Source organism: Sabethes cyaneus, chromosome 2 (genome assembly GCF_943734655.1).
Source record: "Sabethes cyaneus chromosome 2, idSabCyanKW18_F2, whole genome shotgun sequence".
Classification (NCBI taxonomy): Eukaryota; Metazoa; Arthropoda; class Insecta; order Diptera; family Culicidae; genus Sabethes; species Sabethes cyaneus.
Window position 1 is genome coordinate 67069803 of NC_071354.1, and position 16884 is coordinate 67086686.

Sequence of the window (16884 nt, forward strand, 5' to 3'; positions counted from 1 at the left end):
AGAGTGTATATATTTATAGCGCCCATTTACAACACGCACACTTTTCAACCTTTAAATCGACATTCATTCATATTTCGACATAACGGGAACAATTGAAATTGAAATACGAGGCTTTCAACGCGCAGAATGAGATGATCGGATGAATCAAAACAATATTTAGCAGTCAGCTGTGCACAACGCGCCGGATAAGTACTACTTGTGGAATAGTCATAGTGCGAAAAACCATGTTTATTGCACAATTCTCCACTTGGATTGTGTATATTTTTTATTTGCTTGGAACGTGCTTTGTGTATATTTTACTAAATGGTTCATATCTATTTTACGAATATTATTATGCCACCACAGTACCGGTTAAGCATCAGTACGAGTACATTATCGTTGGGACCGGGACGGCGGGATCAATCATTGCCGCCGAAATACCGTCTGGAGATGTGCTCATTGTTGAAGCCGGATCGATGCGACCAGCTCTGATGGATGTACCACTATTTCAACCTTTATTTCAAGGAACCAGTTATGACTGGCAATATCGCACGGAGTCACAAAATATGGCATGCAGCGCACTGAATGAAAATCGCAGTGCCTGGCCTATGGGAAAAGTCTTCGGAGGATCGCACATGCTCAACAATATGGTGCACTATCGAGCAACAAGAGAGGACTTTGAAGGATGGTTCGATACGGAAGAGGAACTAGCAAAGTTTATGGAATATTTCCAAAATTGGGGAGCAGATTCAACTACCGCTATGGAAATGCAAACATTCTCTACCGGTTTGGACAGGGCATTTATTAGGGCTGCAGAGCAGGCAGGACTGAATAGTTCATTATTCTATCGCCCAAACGTGACCATGAAAAATGGAAGACGTTGGACAACCAGTCATCAAAGTTTTAGTAAGTCGCTTAAGACTCATGAAATTGTATTTAACGCTGAAGTTGAAAAAATCATCATCGAAAACGGTAAAGCAGTTGGACTCTTATTTAACAAAAATAGCAATTTAGTCGAAGTGAAAGCAACCAAAGGCATTATATTAGCAGCAGGAACCGTGGGAAGTACTAAAATCCTTCTTCAAAGTGGAATTGGTCCTAAAGAGCATCTGGAAAAAGCTGGTGTTCAGACAATAGTAAACTTACCAGTTGGAAATAATTTACAAGACCATGTAACAACAGGAATGGACCTAATTCTTTTATCAGAACGAATGCCAATGCGATTAATGAACTTAATACATCCAAGAAACTTATGGAATTATTTCATTAATAATGGTCAAAATTCTTCGATATCTTTCGGTGGCTGCGAGTGTCTAGGATTTGTCAATTTAGACTCAAATTTTACTCATGATATTGGTTTTATGGTGCTCCCGGTGGGGATAACAGTGGATGCTGGTGCGCATCTAAGAGCGCTTATCAATTTGCAAGCAGATGTTTGGAATCAATACTTCAAACCGTTGGTGAATCAGGACAAACAGTCCGTTACAGTTCTACCGATACTTCTTCATCCCAAAAGCAGAGGCTACATTAGAATAAGCAGTACTAACTCACGTTCTAATCTTATCATCAATCCCAACTATTTACGAGATGCGGACGACGTTCAAACTCTTATTACTGGACTTAATATACTCCAACACATTATAAAGCAACCGGCAATGCAATCGCTAGGGGCTGAGATCAATCCTAAACTATTTCCAGGCTGCCAGAATTATCAATTTTCGAGTGATTCCTACTGGGAATGCTATATAAGAGCACTAACGCTAACCCTGTACCATCCGGTGGGAACATGTCGAATGGGAAACGAAAACGACCCTGAAGCTGTTGTATCGAACCGAAATCTAAAAGTGCATCAACTGAGTAATCTTTACGTCATAGATGCGTCTGTGCTACCCAATTTACCTAGTGGAAATCCGAACTCGATAGTTATGGCATTAGCAAATTATTTCCTAAATAAAAATTTTCCACATCGATAAAATGTGTTGTCTCCTTTTTCTCAAATACTTGTATTCTGTATACACCGTACACCATTTGTTAAAATTATATCTTGTGTATAACAGTTGTCACTTGAAATGCTTTTCTTTTATCTAACGAATCGTAAAATTGCAGTCAAAATCAGTGACCATTCGGCCCCCCACTCCGCTGATCTGATGTTGTTCAAGGTATCCTAGGGTCCTCTTTATTATCTATCGCAAAAATTTGAACTATGCATTAAAGCATCTGTAATAATTTTTTATTGCTTGGATTTTAAATTACAGACAAATCGCTTTTTACGCGAAGGAAAGTTTTCGCATAAATCAGAATCATCTAAATTTTGGAATTCGTATAAATTTCGAAATTCTCGTAAAAAACCGCGTAAACTTGTATAACTTAAGCATGTTCTATATGTAGTTTAAAGTTTTTCAAGTTCCTTTTTCGGATTGTTTCTCTTGAAATATCGTCAAATGGCTCAAGATCCTCGTTATTTCTGCAATTTTACGTGAATTGAAATGTTTTAATGCTTTTTTCTCTATAACCGGGTGCTTTGGCTGCACAAATTTTTCGATTTCCGATCAGAGGATAAAGTGTGAGATCATCGGAAAAGATCTGTACTGTGTATACTGTCTTGATTTCTAGAACATGACTCACTGACATTCAAAGATCAAGTTTCTTCTTCTTCAGCAGCATAGAGCCGGGGTGGCTCGTGCTGTTTCAAGCACTCGTCTCCATTCAACTCGGTCTTGGGCCACTCGACACCAATTTCCTAGTCGTCTCAGAAGTCGCAAATCGCTTTCGACCTGGTCGAGCCATCGTGCATGTTGGGCCCCCCTGTTCCTGGTGCCGGTGGGGTTGTTGAAGAGGACTATTTTCGTCGCACTGTCGGTCGGCATCCTTACGACGTGTCCATCGTAGCCTGCTAACTTTCGCTAGATGTACGATGGGAGTCTCCCCAAGCAGTACCTGTAGCTCGTGATTCATACGCCTCCGCCACTCTCCGCTTTCAGTTTGTACGCCGCAAAATATCGTCCGCAGCACTTTCCGCTCGAACACGGCAAGGGCGCGTATGTCCTCCGTGAGCAGCGTCACGGCTTCAAGTCCATAAAGAACTACCCGGTCTTATAAGAGTTTTGTACATTGTTAGCCTCGTGCGGCGGCGTACGCTTCCTGGTCGCAGCGTTTTACGAAGGGCAAAGTAGGCCCGATTTCCCGCATGGATGCGCCGCTGGATCTCCTTACTAGTGTTGTTGTCCGGGGTACCAGCGATCCCAAATACACGAACTCCTCTACCACTTCTAGTTCGTCGCCGTCAACGGTTACCGTCCGTGGGAGGAGCGCGTTTGTTTCCTTTGAGCCTCTTCCTTTCATGTATTTGGTCTTCGACGCACTTATTTTTAGCACAATTCTCCTAGACTCTGCTTTCAGTCTGGCGTAGATTGCCTCCGCCGTCGCAAAGCTCCTGGCTATGATATCGAAGTCATCTGCAAAGCCTAAAAGTTGGCTACCCTTGGTAAAAATCGTGCCTCTCGTTTCGATGCCCGCTCATCGGATCACCCCCTCAAGAGCGATGTTGTACAGTATGCAGGATAAACCGTCACCTTGTCTCAACCCTCGCCGCGTCTTGAAGGGACTCGAGAGTGTCCCAGAGATGCGTACGAAACACATCACTCGATCCAATGTAGCTCTGATCAGTCGCGTCAGTTTGTCCGGAAAACCGCGTTCATGCTATATCTGCCATAGCTTGTCTCGATCGTATGCTGCTTTGAAATCAATAAAGATGTGATGCCGATCAAGTGCCGTATGCTTTTTCGAAAGGCTTTATCTCAGTTGGGATTTATTTTTCGGTTTGGTAGCCTTTCGTTTAACACCTACTGTAGTGAATAGCAATGACATGGTTGAATGTAAGCAAATGTTTATGATCAAATCAAGAGTAATCATAGCTAGCTTAGTTATGAACTTAAATATAAAACAATAATGTCACTTTCAAAATGTTAGCACTTCCCAAACTTTGAGTCGATATTGTTTCTGGCAGCCATGTATATAATCCTATTGAGTGGGACAACGTTTCCCGTAAGGTCGAGGAACGCGAGAATAACGAGCGAAGTCATTCTGTGTGCTATTTTCGAGAACCACGGATGTGTTTTGGATTCGGATACGACACCTACCACTAGACTCCGTATAGCTACCTCATCCACCTTGTTCTTGTCCTTGGATACCACTTGCATATTGGCGACACACCACTCCATATAGCCTTTGTTCCATAATGGGTGCAATTGTGTTGCTTCACCGAAAGGGAAAGCAGCCGTTTTTCCATCCACTCGCTGACTCAAATTTCCTGGTTGATTGGTCCCGATTGCAATAAAAATGTCGTTTTTCAAGCCTGTCAAACTTCTTAGCGAACTTCGGCAGTTTCGTATGCTCGAAAATGTCTGCCAACATGCCATGTACAGCTGGAGGGACCTGTAGTCAGACGATTACAGAACCCGCCTTGACAAGCTACTGGTCGTAGAGTCGAATGGTGCTTCCTTTATACTAAATTCTGCATTTACCAAGATAAACAATGAAGCCTTTTGCCAGGGCAAGTTATAAGAGTGGTAAAAGATCAAGATGCGTAATTGAGGCCTCTTTTCCATTGGCAAATTAAAACTTGTTCGACTACCTGGTTCTAGGAGCAACATTGGTGGTGCAAAGTTGTAGGGAAAAAACACATACATACCCTCCATTTGTACCGAATTTTGCTTTACAGACCTTGAAACCTCTATCTGGCGCTGGTAGTTATAGGAATGGTACTGGCTCTCGAAGTACCAATGAAGTTTCTTGCTTATTGTTTATTGTATAAAAATATCGACAGGCCTTTTGGCCCTACTGATACACTTAACCTAAAATCTACGAGCTAGTACCAGGAATCGAGTTTTCAGTACCTCGCGGCTAACGTTCACTCAAAATAATCCGCACATAACTAATGGAAAATTTCCATATGGAAATCCTTATGATTATTATGTGCCACATATAAACACAATCCGCCCAGAAGTACACATGAAAATTATATGCATATGAATAGTATGTGCAAATTTTAAAAGTAAATTTTAAAAACACATAAATGGTAACTGTTTGGCACATAAAGTTCATTTACATGGCACATGGAAAAAATCTATGTGTGAAACACATAGAAACTAGGTATACGAAAAGATTTTTCAGTGTTTAAGTCGAAGCTAGGTATAAAGCGATTAAAATGGCGTTACAGACCGGTGATTGTGCTGCAGGTGCTGTAGCTGGTTCGCCGATGCGGTACATGTAAAAATGGACCATTACGTAGGACACGACTTTGAGCGTATATCCCGTCCAACAATTGAAAAGGGTCCAAGTCCAAAATGTAAGTCCGAGTGAGAATTATTCCTTGCTGGACTAGCATAGGAAAACAAATATGTTGAGATTTGCGAGTAGACAATGGCAATCCACTCTCAAGGTCAGCAAATCGGCAACAGCTAATGCTCTGATCACATTGCAACGAGTGTTCAAAAGATCGAAATCGATGAGTCTGCAACGTTGTTCATAGCAAGGTAGCTGATAGGGGTCGTTCCAGGGCAATCTCCGAAGAGCGGAACGTATGAACTTGCGCTGCACAGACTCGATTCGGTCAATTCCGTTTTGGTAATAAGGACTGCACACTGGAGCGCAGTACTTAAGATTGGACCGGACAAGAGCGCAGTAGAGAGCTTTGCGACAGTAGATGTCGTTGAAGTTCTTGACGATCCGCATGATAAATCCCAGATTCCTGCAGGCCTTGTCGACAATAAAAGCGATGTGCTGTTTGAAATCACGCTTAGAGTCAAGCAGTACTCCCAAGTCCTTGACACAGTTTTCACGGCGTAGACACGTCTGATAGCATGTAGTCGAAGGCGAGAGGGTTTAATTTCCTGGAGAATGTAATTGTTTCACATTTGTCGGAGTTCAGCAGCATGATAACCACATGCATGTGAACCATTTCGCAAAAATCAATAGCTGCTCTTGCAGGTACGCGGCGTCAGACGGACTATCGACTTTAGCATACGGCTTCAGATCATTGTTCAGAAGATTCAGATCCGAAGTTGACATCATCGAAGTTGACGAGGAAGGCCAATGGTCCGAGATGGCTACCTTGTGGAATTCCAGAGTTAGCAGTGAAAGGTCTGGGGGTAAAACCATTGACGCTAACTTCTAGGTGGCGGTCGGAGAGGTATGAATTAAACCATCGTAGCAACGAGCCTCCGATTCCGAGTTTGTCCAGTGTGGCGATGGCAATTCGCCAATTCTTTTTATCACGTCAGACGTAAGAGTTCGAAGATTGGTTGTGGTGGACCGCTTGGGCATAAAACCGTGTTGATCGTCTACGACATATTGCTTAACGAATGCGAATACAGGTGCATACACGACAAGCTCGAACAGTTTTGATATTGAGTTTAGTGCAGAAATGCCGCGATAGTTGTTCACATTTCTTCTATTCCCCTTTTTATGAATAGGAAACATGTATGCCGATTTCCATATTGTTGGGAAGACACCTGTACCGATTGATAAACTGAACAGGTGGCTCATCGGAAACAGTTGATACACTGTTTCAGCAGAAGAGCCGGAATACCATCCGGTCCGGAAGAACGAGAGGATTTCAGCTTCGCGGCGGCTGATATGACCATCGCGTTGTCGATGTAAAGGTGAGTTAAACAATTGCTAAGTACGGGGCTGAGGAAATTTCTTCTCTTGTCAAGAATTTCTATGTTGCTGGCAGTTTCACTACCCAGGAACATTACCGAAGGAAGCCCGTTGTCCTTCCGCTGTTCGTTGACGTGCTTCCAAAAGGATTTCGGATTCCTTTTCAGTCTGCGTTCGACGCTACTCAGATAGTTCCGGAAGCAGGAGCGACTCAATCGTTTGAGAATTTCTTGAGGGTGGTCTTCCTCTCGAATTTCAGACGTCGTAACGTATCGTTTACCCAGGGTATCCGCTTCAGAGCGGGCATGGTTCTTTTTGGGACATGTCGATCGATAGCGTAGTTCAGGATATTAGAGAATGTCATTGCGGCAGAATTAACATCTTCCTTGTCCAAAACTGCGTCCCAATTTGATGCTAGTCAGGGTTCTTTGGATTTCCCTGAAGTCCACATGCGCAAAATCATAGTACACGTCATGACGTATTTGTTGACGGATAGTAGCCAGCAAGGGTGGATGATGTAGAACGTCCTTAACAAGCGAGGAAGGAGCCATCGCTATATCGGAATCCTGAACTTGCACACTAGCAAAGCATAAATCGAGAAAGCGACTGTTTTCGTTAGCAATGTTGTTGACTTGTTTCATGGTGGCAGTGCTGTAGCAGTCGTTAGTGATTGGAGATAGAGACGACGAGCTAGAGTCAACGTACATGAAACCATTGCCACGTCCGCGCCACTTTAACCCAGGCAGGTTAAAATCACCCATAACGATTACGGGCTTGCTCACGGGCGAATTATAACAGGTCTCCACACTTCTACAGACAGCAAGATTGATTGAAAAGCAGCTTTCTATGACAGTTCGACTCATTTTTTGGCTTGATGCACGGTTGAAAGTGACATTTTGAGGCTGACAATTAATTTGGTTGTTTTTAACCCATTTCCTCCCAGCATGGTGTAAACGGTTCTCGGTCTCTCGGAGGCCCCAACCAAAGAAAGGTTGGGAAAAAATCTCATGCAAACCTAACAAAATTTATTCTATTCAATTGTTAACTCTCTATACGATCAGTTCAGTTCCTGATTCCACTGTTTTTTTTAATCCTCTCAAATTAGATATATATTACATGAGGTTATAGGCGACTCACGGAAGGAAGCAGTCCACGGAATAATTCCGTTTTCCGGGACTGGCTACGAAAATTGGAAGTTTCGCGTGGAGAGATACCTGCAGTCTATCGAGCTGTTGGACGCGGTGACAAATGACGCACCGACGATTGAAGCTGAATAGGAAAAGTTTTGGAAAACGGACAATAAGGCATCGAACGTGATAATTTCTTTCATTCGCGATGGCCTGATGCAGCTCATAAGATATTACTAACTGGAAACTAGATACACTTTATTCTAAATCAACTTAAATAATCAAATACCATGTTTAGTGACAGATTTTTGGTGCCATTAACACTCATTTGCAAATAATCGCAGTTTCCTGCCAGCAGCGTGCATTTAACATGCATTAATATTTAATATCAATATCTGAAAACTTCATGTTACTAAAACCAAACCATTGCAAAATGAATCACCCAAAACCTTTGAAACGACGACGACAAATAGAACTATATATTTTATAATAGTAGACTACAGTTCTACGTCACCATTTCGTGAAACCCATCGGAATATACCCCTTGAGAAACTTAAGGCGTTCATTTTTTGTTGGCATTTGCACGCCATATATTATTGCCAATTATCGACGCCTGAGAAGGCGGTTCCATCCAGAAAAACATGACTTGTAAAACAGACCGGAGAATCATCAGTTATAGTTACTCCATAGAGAAAAATAACATGGTATAGGGTAACCAAAGCATTTTGGACGCCATCAGCAGCTGTACATCATATGAAATCACTTACAGCAAAATGGAAGTGTCCAAATTATGTCCAGCTGCTGATGGGGTCCAAAATAGATTGGTCCACCCTATGATAGTGGATCCAACGAACATTTTTGTTGTATAATAGTTTGTCAAGCAATTGTTCCACGGGTATTAGCTCATAGCTGTATCAATAGTTGAATAAGTTATTCTTAAACAAAAATGTTTGTTGGGGGCATACTCGAAAAGACCTAATTGAAGCAGCAAGCAGTATAAAAAATAATACAATGCTTTGGACGCATTTTTAACATGAAAAAAGAAAAGATAAAATCGCAGTTATTATTATTTCCCTTAATATGTTTAATGCATTCAAAAATGTTTTAGGTATTTAAAAGAACATCAATGAAATGATCTCCTGTGCATATATTCCGGTATTACTATGTGATTATTTCTAACAAATGATAGAACTATCTTAAAACTTTTTCCTAACATTTTTCCAATGTTTTACCGCCATGGGTACATAATACATATAGAAATAAATTATACACAACAAACAAATCCACAAACGAAAAAGATTGTCTAGTTAATGTTAGATATTTTTTATAAAAGTAAAAATGTAACCAAGTAATTTCTGCAGATATTTTTATTAACGTAAATTTATTTTCAAAACAGTCTCTTATACATAACACGATAAACTTGGTTGAGTTTGTTTCAGAGAAATTCTGCATTGTCAACCTCTTAGGCTTTGTTTCATTTTCACTTTTCTCCAAGTATCTACTAAGACCAAATAAATTCGAGTAACCTGCATATTATTGTATATTATAAATTAAGCACATATGGTTGCCTCGTTATCCTAGCAGTCACACATCATTTTTCACTACAGTTCACGTGTTAAGAAGCAACAGCTTTTTCCAAAGGCTTTCTTTTCACTCTTGCGTACAAACTAATGGCCGGATCTGTAACAAAGTTATACAATACGCGGATGTACGACGTGTGATATGGTATAGTCTCGTAGAACTCAGGTGCAATTTTCTTCACTTCAGGCAGTCTGCTGCCGGGAATTGACGGAAAATCATGATGTTCATTATGGTAACCCACATTGAAATGAATCCAGTTTAGCGGACCGTAGTATGAGTACGTTTCAAATCCTTTTTTAAACATGTAGTGATCGGAGATCAAATGTCCTGCTACCGGATGAAGACTTAACCCGAAAAACGAAGAGATCAACAGGTAGAATAGTGCTTTCCAGCCAAAAATGGACACCACCAATGCGTCGAAAGCGAACTGCACAGCGGCATTGACAATTTCCAGCTTCCAGATAGGCATAGGGTTGACGTAGAATGGCCGAAGCACGAAGAACGTAGGTTGCACGATAAGGTACAGAAGCTTTCCAAATGTAGTTGAAAACAACTTGGCTTCTGCTATTGTGGGGATGTCATGATCCAGAACTTCCTGCGATAAATACTTATGGTGCAAAGTATGGTACTTTTTGTACGTTATCGAGAACGGAAGTCCAATCGGTATATTACACCACATCCCAAAGTAACGATTAGCTAATGGTCTAGCATGACCAAATGCCAAATTGTGCACAATTTCATGACTGGCCACCATCAGCGAATGATTGAGTATTGCTCCGATGAAATACGAAACCAGGAAAATCATTTTCCACGACTGATCCTGCATCACGTGCAACATGAAAAATTGCGCAAATACCAGCGCGGATACCGTGTACTTGAGTTTGGGATCAATACCGAACAATTTCTTAATTTGAGGGTATTTCTTCAACATGGCCTCACGCCGGACGACGTGTGACTGTTCGTTGTTAACCCATTCGAATTCGGTTCGCGTAACACGTTGGCCCATTTTGATCCCGATAGATTCCTACGCATAGGAATGTCCCGTATTAACACATCACCTGCTAAAGGTCGACTGAATAAGACGGTAGATTTGATGTCCATTATATATGCCTTTGCTCAAAATTTAGCGACCGTCATTCATACCCTTCGGAGGTCATACCGAAAAACAAAGATGATGACTACGCACTACAACTTTATTGCTGTTTACGCTAAACGATCAATTATAAGGCGTACAGGACTGGAGCAGGTTATTTGCGCTTTTATGTGTCTCAAATAGAAATACACTTTATTTTCCTTGTTAATCCTTTCATGAAAGAAAGTTCCGCACTCTTGGTGAAAACATTAATTTATCAAAAGACATCTGAGGAAAACTACACAATACTGTTAAGTGATTATAACTGGATTAAAGCTGGTCATGTTGCATGGTGCATATATTTACAAGCAGGCACGAATAAAAGTGATTGTCATCAAATTAATTGGATTGTTAGTCATAATGCACTTATAAAGTGGAGTTATTGATGATAAATGATGATAAAATTTCGTCTGTTTTCCGTCTAACTAAATTTCATCCGAGGTTTTATTATTAACATCACTACAAATACTTGCGGGTTTTGTTTTATTTTTTTAATTTGATTGGAAAGATAAGCAAAAGTCTAATTTAGGCCGATTTGCAATTCAGCAAAGTCAATGTTCTGCAAACTATTAGTTGAAGAATGAATTCATGGAAGGAGGAAACGACCGGGCCCCTAACGAAGCGCCAATAAGATCAACTGTTTTTGCACGATTCTCTATAGGTACGTGATCAAAAAACAAGATCATACCAGCGGCACAGATTATCCAAAGCCACTGTTTAGGAGCTTCTTTCATCGCTCAATGACGCACTAAAGTTCAGTATTCGTTCCGCATTGGAACATCCCACAGGGAGCTGAAATTAATCAAGATGACTTTTCCTTCAAATGCAAACCTGATGGTTCGGTTTCTCGCTTGAGCGAATTAGTTCTGCTTTTTGTACTAGATCTTTATTAGCACACAACTAAGTAATTGCAGACAGCGATTGTTAAAATGGTTTTACGTCTTTTGCGCAGTTAAGTTTGTTTATAAAATGTACAACCGGAATTCCCATTTGGAATGTTCTTTCCTTGAAATGCATCAAAGGCCTGCGTTTTATTGCGGATTTACTGTACAATTGATTTCGTATAGGATGGGCTTACAAACTATATATATTAAAATTATTGCATATTTTTGTAATCAGGTGCGATTTTGACCATCTACAAGCTACAAGTTAGGAAATGCCGGAAGCGCAGATTTTTTTCAGATTAATATTGCAGTTAATGAGAAAACCCCAAAGCTATGATTGGTCGATTGGTATAATGAATGTCTGTTTTCCAACTCCAGACAGACACTGAAGAAGCCTGCAAGTCAGGCGAAATACGTATCTGTCAAGAATAAATATACATAGTAGAATTAAATAGGATAAGTTTTCTTTTTATTTCATTTCCAGGTTTCGTATTCTACTAAGATGCTCCAAAAACTTCAATAATGAACGCTTCGTGGGGTGTAGTACTAGAACAAAGGAAAATTTTCACTTAAATTCGCTTGAATAATCGATATATCTAGTCCATTTGATCCGGTGCTATTGCAATTTAATGTAGAGAACTGGACTCCTAAAAAGTGCACAATTGCTAATAAAAGGTGTGATGATGAGCCAATGAATAAAAATGCGGAAGACACTGAAGCAATTCAACATAAAGTCACACTTTTAACAACGATTACGCTTAAAGCTTAAAACCCCAGCTCTAAAATGGCCGTTTCAAGGACAAGTTTATATCACCTTCTACAACATCATAGAAGTTATGAAAAGGAAAAGCCAGTCTGCTCAAATCGTTAGTCGTAGTCAAATGATGGCGCATGGTAAAAACTGTTCAAAAAAACAAAAAAAAAGCATCTTTACAGACAATTTAAAAACAGCATAATAAAAATATTACCATGATGAATTGCTGATTGACAGCTTCGTCATGGCAATAATACTATTAACTAGATTCCAAATAGATTTTCCAAAAGCAGCATGAAAGTGTTGGCGTTAAATCAAACCATAAAAATTATCTCTGATTATTATTAAATTATGATTAAAGTTTCATCTTTATTTTCAGAGAAAAAGGAATTTTGTTGAGATTCGCCCAAAGCCACTATTGTGGCGTGAAATATTAGAGATCTTAAATATTTTAATTACTGGTTTCATTCATAAGTCCACTAAATATGCTCACGTTCAAAATTTCATGATATGTACGAAGGTATGTTAATTTTGAAAAATGCTCACAGGATGAAACCAGCTCACAAAACTAAAAGAATTTTTAGAATAAATAATTTCACTATCAAACACGGGAAATATGAAAATTCTATGCATAAGATTGACCTCATTTCTGTCTACTTATATTCACTTTTTCTGAAGATTTTTGTCGTGTTCTACCTGGTAAAGAAATAAAAAACAATTCCTAATGAAGGCAATGACAAATATTTCACTAACATAATTCGAAAAAGTACTTCGCTTATCAACGGAATATAATTTATTGTACTATCTATCGACGTGAATCGGCTAACGCTTATCTTCCGGTCTTTAGAAAATTGCACACAATCGAACAGAAGCTGACTCACCGATTTTTTTTTTTTTTTCATTTCAACCGGTTTTCTGCACCGCACGGCGCTTGATCCGTGCATATGGCCCAACGGCAGGATCCGTGACAAAGTCGTACATCACCCGAACCCAGGACGTATGCTGAGGAATTGTATCGTAAAACTCCGGTGCTATCCTCTTTAGTTCGGGAAGTCTGCTGCCCGGAATGGCTGGAAAGTCATGATGTTCATTGTGATAACCGACGTTGAAAGTGATCCAGTTCAGCGGACCATAGTAGGAGTACGTTTCGAAGCCCTTTGCAAACATGTAATGCTCAGCAATAAAGTGACCAGCCACCGGGTGAATACCCATCGCCAAAAAGGATCCAATAAGCAGATAGGCGAGCATTTTCCATCCAAATAATAGAACCACAAGACCGTCAAAGGTTATTTGAACAACTGTATTGATAATTTCTAGTTTTTCAACCGGAAGCGGATTTACAAAAAGCGGCCTTAGAGCGTAGAACAATGGTTGCAGGATTACCCATATAAATTTTCCAAATGTGTTGCAGAAAAGTTTTGCTTCCAAAATACTCGGTACATCTGGATCGAATCTTTCATCGGCCAAATACCTATGGTGCAAAGTATGATATTTTTTGAATGAAACCGACATTGGTACTCCAATTGGTAAGTTGCACCACATTCCAAAGTAACGATTAGCCAATGGCTTACCGTAACCAAATGCCATGTTGTGTGAGATCTCATGATTGGCCAGCATTAGTGAATGGTTGATAATTCCTCCGAAACAATATGCCACTAACGTTATCATTATCCACGATTGATTCTGCATTACGTAGAGCATCATGATTTGTGTGAGAACCATTGCAGAAACAATATACTTGAACACAGGATCCGGCCCATAAAGTTTTTTTATTTGTGGATACTTCTTAAGCATGGCATCGCGTCTTCCAATGTGCGGTTGGTCGTTATACACCCATTCAAAGTCGGTTCGAGACACATGTTGACCCATGTTAATCTTCCTTGATATTGGTTGCAACTGATCTTTTCACTCTGTTTGAATAATACCAACTGAACATACTGTAAGGTACGCTAGAAATGACTGTAACTCCCAATCCATTGATAACGAAAAAGCTTATCTCTATTTTAGAGCTATAGATACCAACTCTGGGGTGCTTTTGTGCAATCGTCAATCGATTTGGGCATGCCAAATTCAAAGATACCGTAAAGTACATGTGGGGTGGATCCATTAATACCGCGACCAACTTGCAGAAAAAATGAACTAATATGTTAATATAATGTAATTTGTTATCTAGTGATTAATAAATAATATTAATATTATTTTTAAAGCGCCAATTTATAGGTTTTTACGGAAAAATTATCAAAAGCGTACAAGCGTGTAGGGCGCTATATCTCTGCATATTAGCGTTGGTAAGAGGAAATGCTTATCAACTTAGGGACTATATTGGCTCGTCTCATATGACTGATGCTCACATACTTACATTATCCATCTAGCTCCGCCCATATACTAACAACAATTCCTTTCCCGAAATACTTGTGAAGATGCAGAGGATTCCCTGGTCTTTAGTAGCAACAAGTATTGGACTAACATTCCTTTCCATCCTACCAGGACCCGCATTCGGACGTGGCCGGCGTCGGTATTGATCAGCATGCAGGGACCTGATAAGGTTGCACAATGAAAAATAGCGTGCTGTTCCAATATGCTTTTTCCAGCCATCATTTTGAAATTTTCATCGGTCCTGGTCAATAACAGAGTAGCAGCACACGGGCGGTATCCTATGCTTATGCTTATGCTTATGCTTAAAAATTATCAAAAGCGTATTTTCAATTATTTCATTCTATTTCGCTTCACTTAAAAAAACATTCAAAAAACTTCAATTACAGCTGAAGTTTAATTAATAAAACAGCTGTTTTATTCAATTCTACTTCATCACGCAAAAATAATTTAACATTACTAGGTATTAGGTACAGTAAATATTGTTATTTCAATCGTACATTTCTGTCGGAATCCAATCAAAACAGTTTTTTTTTTGTACGTAGAACAACTATAAATGCGGTCAACATAATTAAACATCATTAACCATAAAAAATAAGAAAACAAAAGTTATTTATGTAGTAGTAGAATTAAACTAATATAATAAATACTGTAGTAGTAGAATTAAAGGATATAAATAACTTTTGTTTTCCTATTTTTTATCGTTTGAGGTATTCTACTAAGACGCTCAAATAAACATTTGTTAATATTAACCAGATTGTTAACCGCTTAGTTGGTTTCGAGATACGATGCTGGCCTAACAAGCCAGTCGTCGTACATGTTGGAATCTCGGCTAGGCGGTACTGCTATAGATATAATCAGTAGGATTGTTGCACTAGCCACGTAACAGTCCTGTACTCTAATAGCCGGCTGTGAAGACTGTCGATAAAGAACGGTCACGTATTAGAAAGACGTTAAGCCCAAGGCTTTTTTAACCAGATTATTACAAAACTGTGTTACGATATTAGATTGCATAGTTAACTAACTTCAGAGTAACTGGAAGGTGGCTGAGATCTAGGGTTGCCAAGTGGCCGGTTTTTCACCTGCAAAGCCGGTGGCCGGTCAATCCTGCAAAAAGGCCGGTTTTCTGACATATGAAGCCGGATTGGCACTTTTTGCCGGATTTGTTAAATTTTCTGATAAATTTATTAGCAATTCTGAGTAGTGGATCATTGAAGATAGCCAGTTTTGCAGTGACAATACTTTGCTTCTGACGGTAATTACATTGTCCACCACCACCAGAAGCAACTAGTTGTCACTCTGAAACTATAGCTATGCTATCTTCAATAATCCATTTAATGTTCGTTGTGGTTTCGATTCCGGCGACTACCCAAATAATATGTCAATAACGCACATTACACATTCCAGGCAAATAAATCCTCTAATAATATGCTGCGACACCCCCCCCCCCCCCCCCCCCTTTGTTTTTGAAGGCAGGACCGAGCGACCGGTTTTTGTAATTTTGAGCCTTGGCAACCCTACTGAGATCTGAGAACAAGGCTGTTGCTTTCATGGTTAGTGAGGGTTAACCTACAGTCGCCAAACGAAGCAAAGTTGCGTTGAAGGTAGTTCCGAGGAAAATCATCACTTGGTAAAAAATAAGAAGTGTATCATGTCACCGAAGAAGCTCAAACAACTCGTGGTATAATCAGTGTGGCAAAAGCTGACCAGTCAATGACGGCTTGGCACCCAGTAGCAATTTGAGGAGTCAATTTTCAAGGCGTAAAAATGATTTTCAATGACGTATTGTTCGTACCGGAAGTGCCGTTGACAGTCGCGCCTTACGATCTGGAAATTGAATCTGACAACGATCTTCAAAATGAAGCAAACCCGATAACTGCACCACATGCCGAGCAAGACGGGGAATTCTGAATCAAAGTGTCGGATCAAGCAGTTCTGATGATGAGTACGAGTTTGGTGACAACGATGACGATCAGCAGCAGCGCTCCCTTCGCAACGTAAACTTGATTCGAACCTTGATGCAGCAACCTCGAGGTATAGCGAACAAGAGCGCAGGGTTCTTTGTAAGTTCAAAGACTTTTCACAGGGGAAATTTTTACTGCAGTACAATTTTGCAGGATTCCTGAAGTAGATGCTTGTGATAAACCCTTACTTGAACCGGATTTTCCATTTTCCGACATACGTGGTTCCTACAATCTGATTTTTGGCTGCACCGATGAACAGCGAACTGGTTTGCAAGCTGTGACTGAAGAACTCAAAGAACTCAAATGCGTTATATCGCCAATCAAGACGAAATGTGATTCTTGCATCAAGGAGGATGAGGATGGCAAGCCAGACCATTACAAAGCATGTTACCAAGGAATTTCAACAAAAGACAGTTAGGATTGGAGTACA

At 40.1% G+C, this 16884-nt stretch overlaps 3 protein-coding genes across 3 annotated transcripts; 1 reads left to right on the plus strand and 2 right to left on the minus strand.

Moving 5' to 3' along the window:
- Positions 1 to 219: 219 nt before the first annotated feature.
- Positions 220 to 1952, plus strand: LOC128735524 (glucose dehydrogenase [FAD, quinone]-like). Its single transcript, XM_053830007.1, has one exon. It carries the CDS (start codon positions 225 to 227, stop codon positions 1950 to 1952), a length of 1728 nt encoding a protein of 575 aa, XP_053685982.1. The 5' UTR covers positions 220 to 224.
- Positions 1953 to 9381: 7429 nt separating this feature from the next.
- Positions 9382 to 10353, minus strand: LOC128737619 (sphingolipid delta(4)-desaturase DES1-like). Its single transcript, XM_053832295.1, has one exon. The coding sequence runs from the start codon at positions 10351 to 10353 to the stop codon at positions 9382 to 9384; it is 972 nt and encodes a 323-aa protein (XP_053688270.1).
- A 2667-nt stretch (positions 10354 to 13020) lies between these two features.
- Positions 13021 to 13986, minus strand: LOC128735525 (sphingolipid delta(4)-desaturase DES1-like). Its single transcript, XM_053830008.1, has one exon. It carries the CDS (start codon positions 13984 to 13986, stop codon positions 13021 to 13023), a length of 966 nt encoding a protein of 321 aa, XP_053685983.1.
- Positions 13987 to 16884: the final 2898 nt, after the last annotated feature.

What these genes read in the sequence shown, in the direction of transcription:
- LOC128735524 (XM_053830007.1), top strand. Translation starts at nt 225, where the DNA reads ATGTTTATTGCACAATTCTCCACTTGGATTGTGTATATTTTTTATTTG.
- LOC128737619 (XM_053832295.1), bottom strand. Translation starts at nt 10,353, where the DNA reads ATGGGCCAACGTGTTACGCGAACCGAATTCGAATGGGTTAACAACGAA.
- LOC128735525 (XM_053830008.1), bottom strand. Translation starts at nt 13,986, where the DNA reads ATGGGTCAACATGTGTCTCGAACCGACTTTGAATGGGTGTATAACGAC.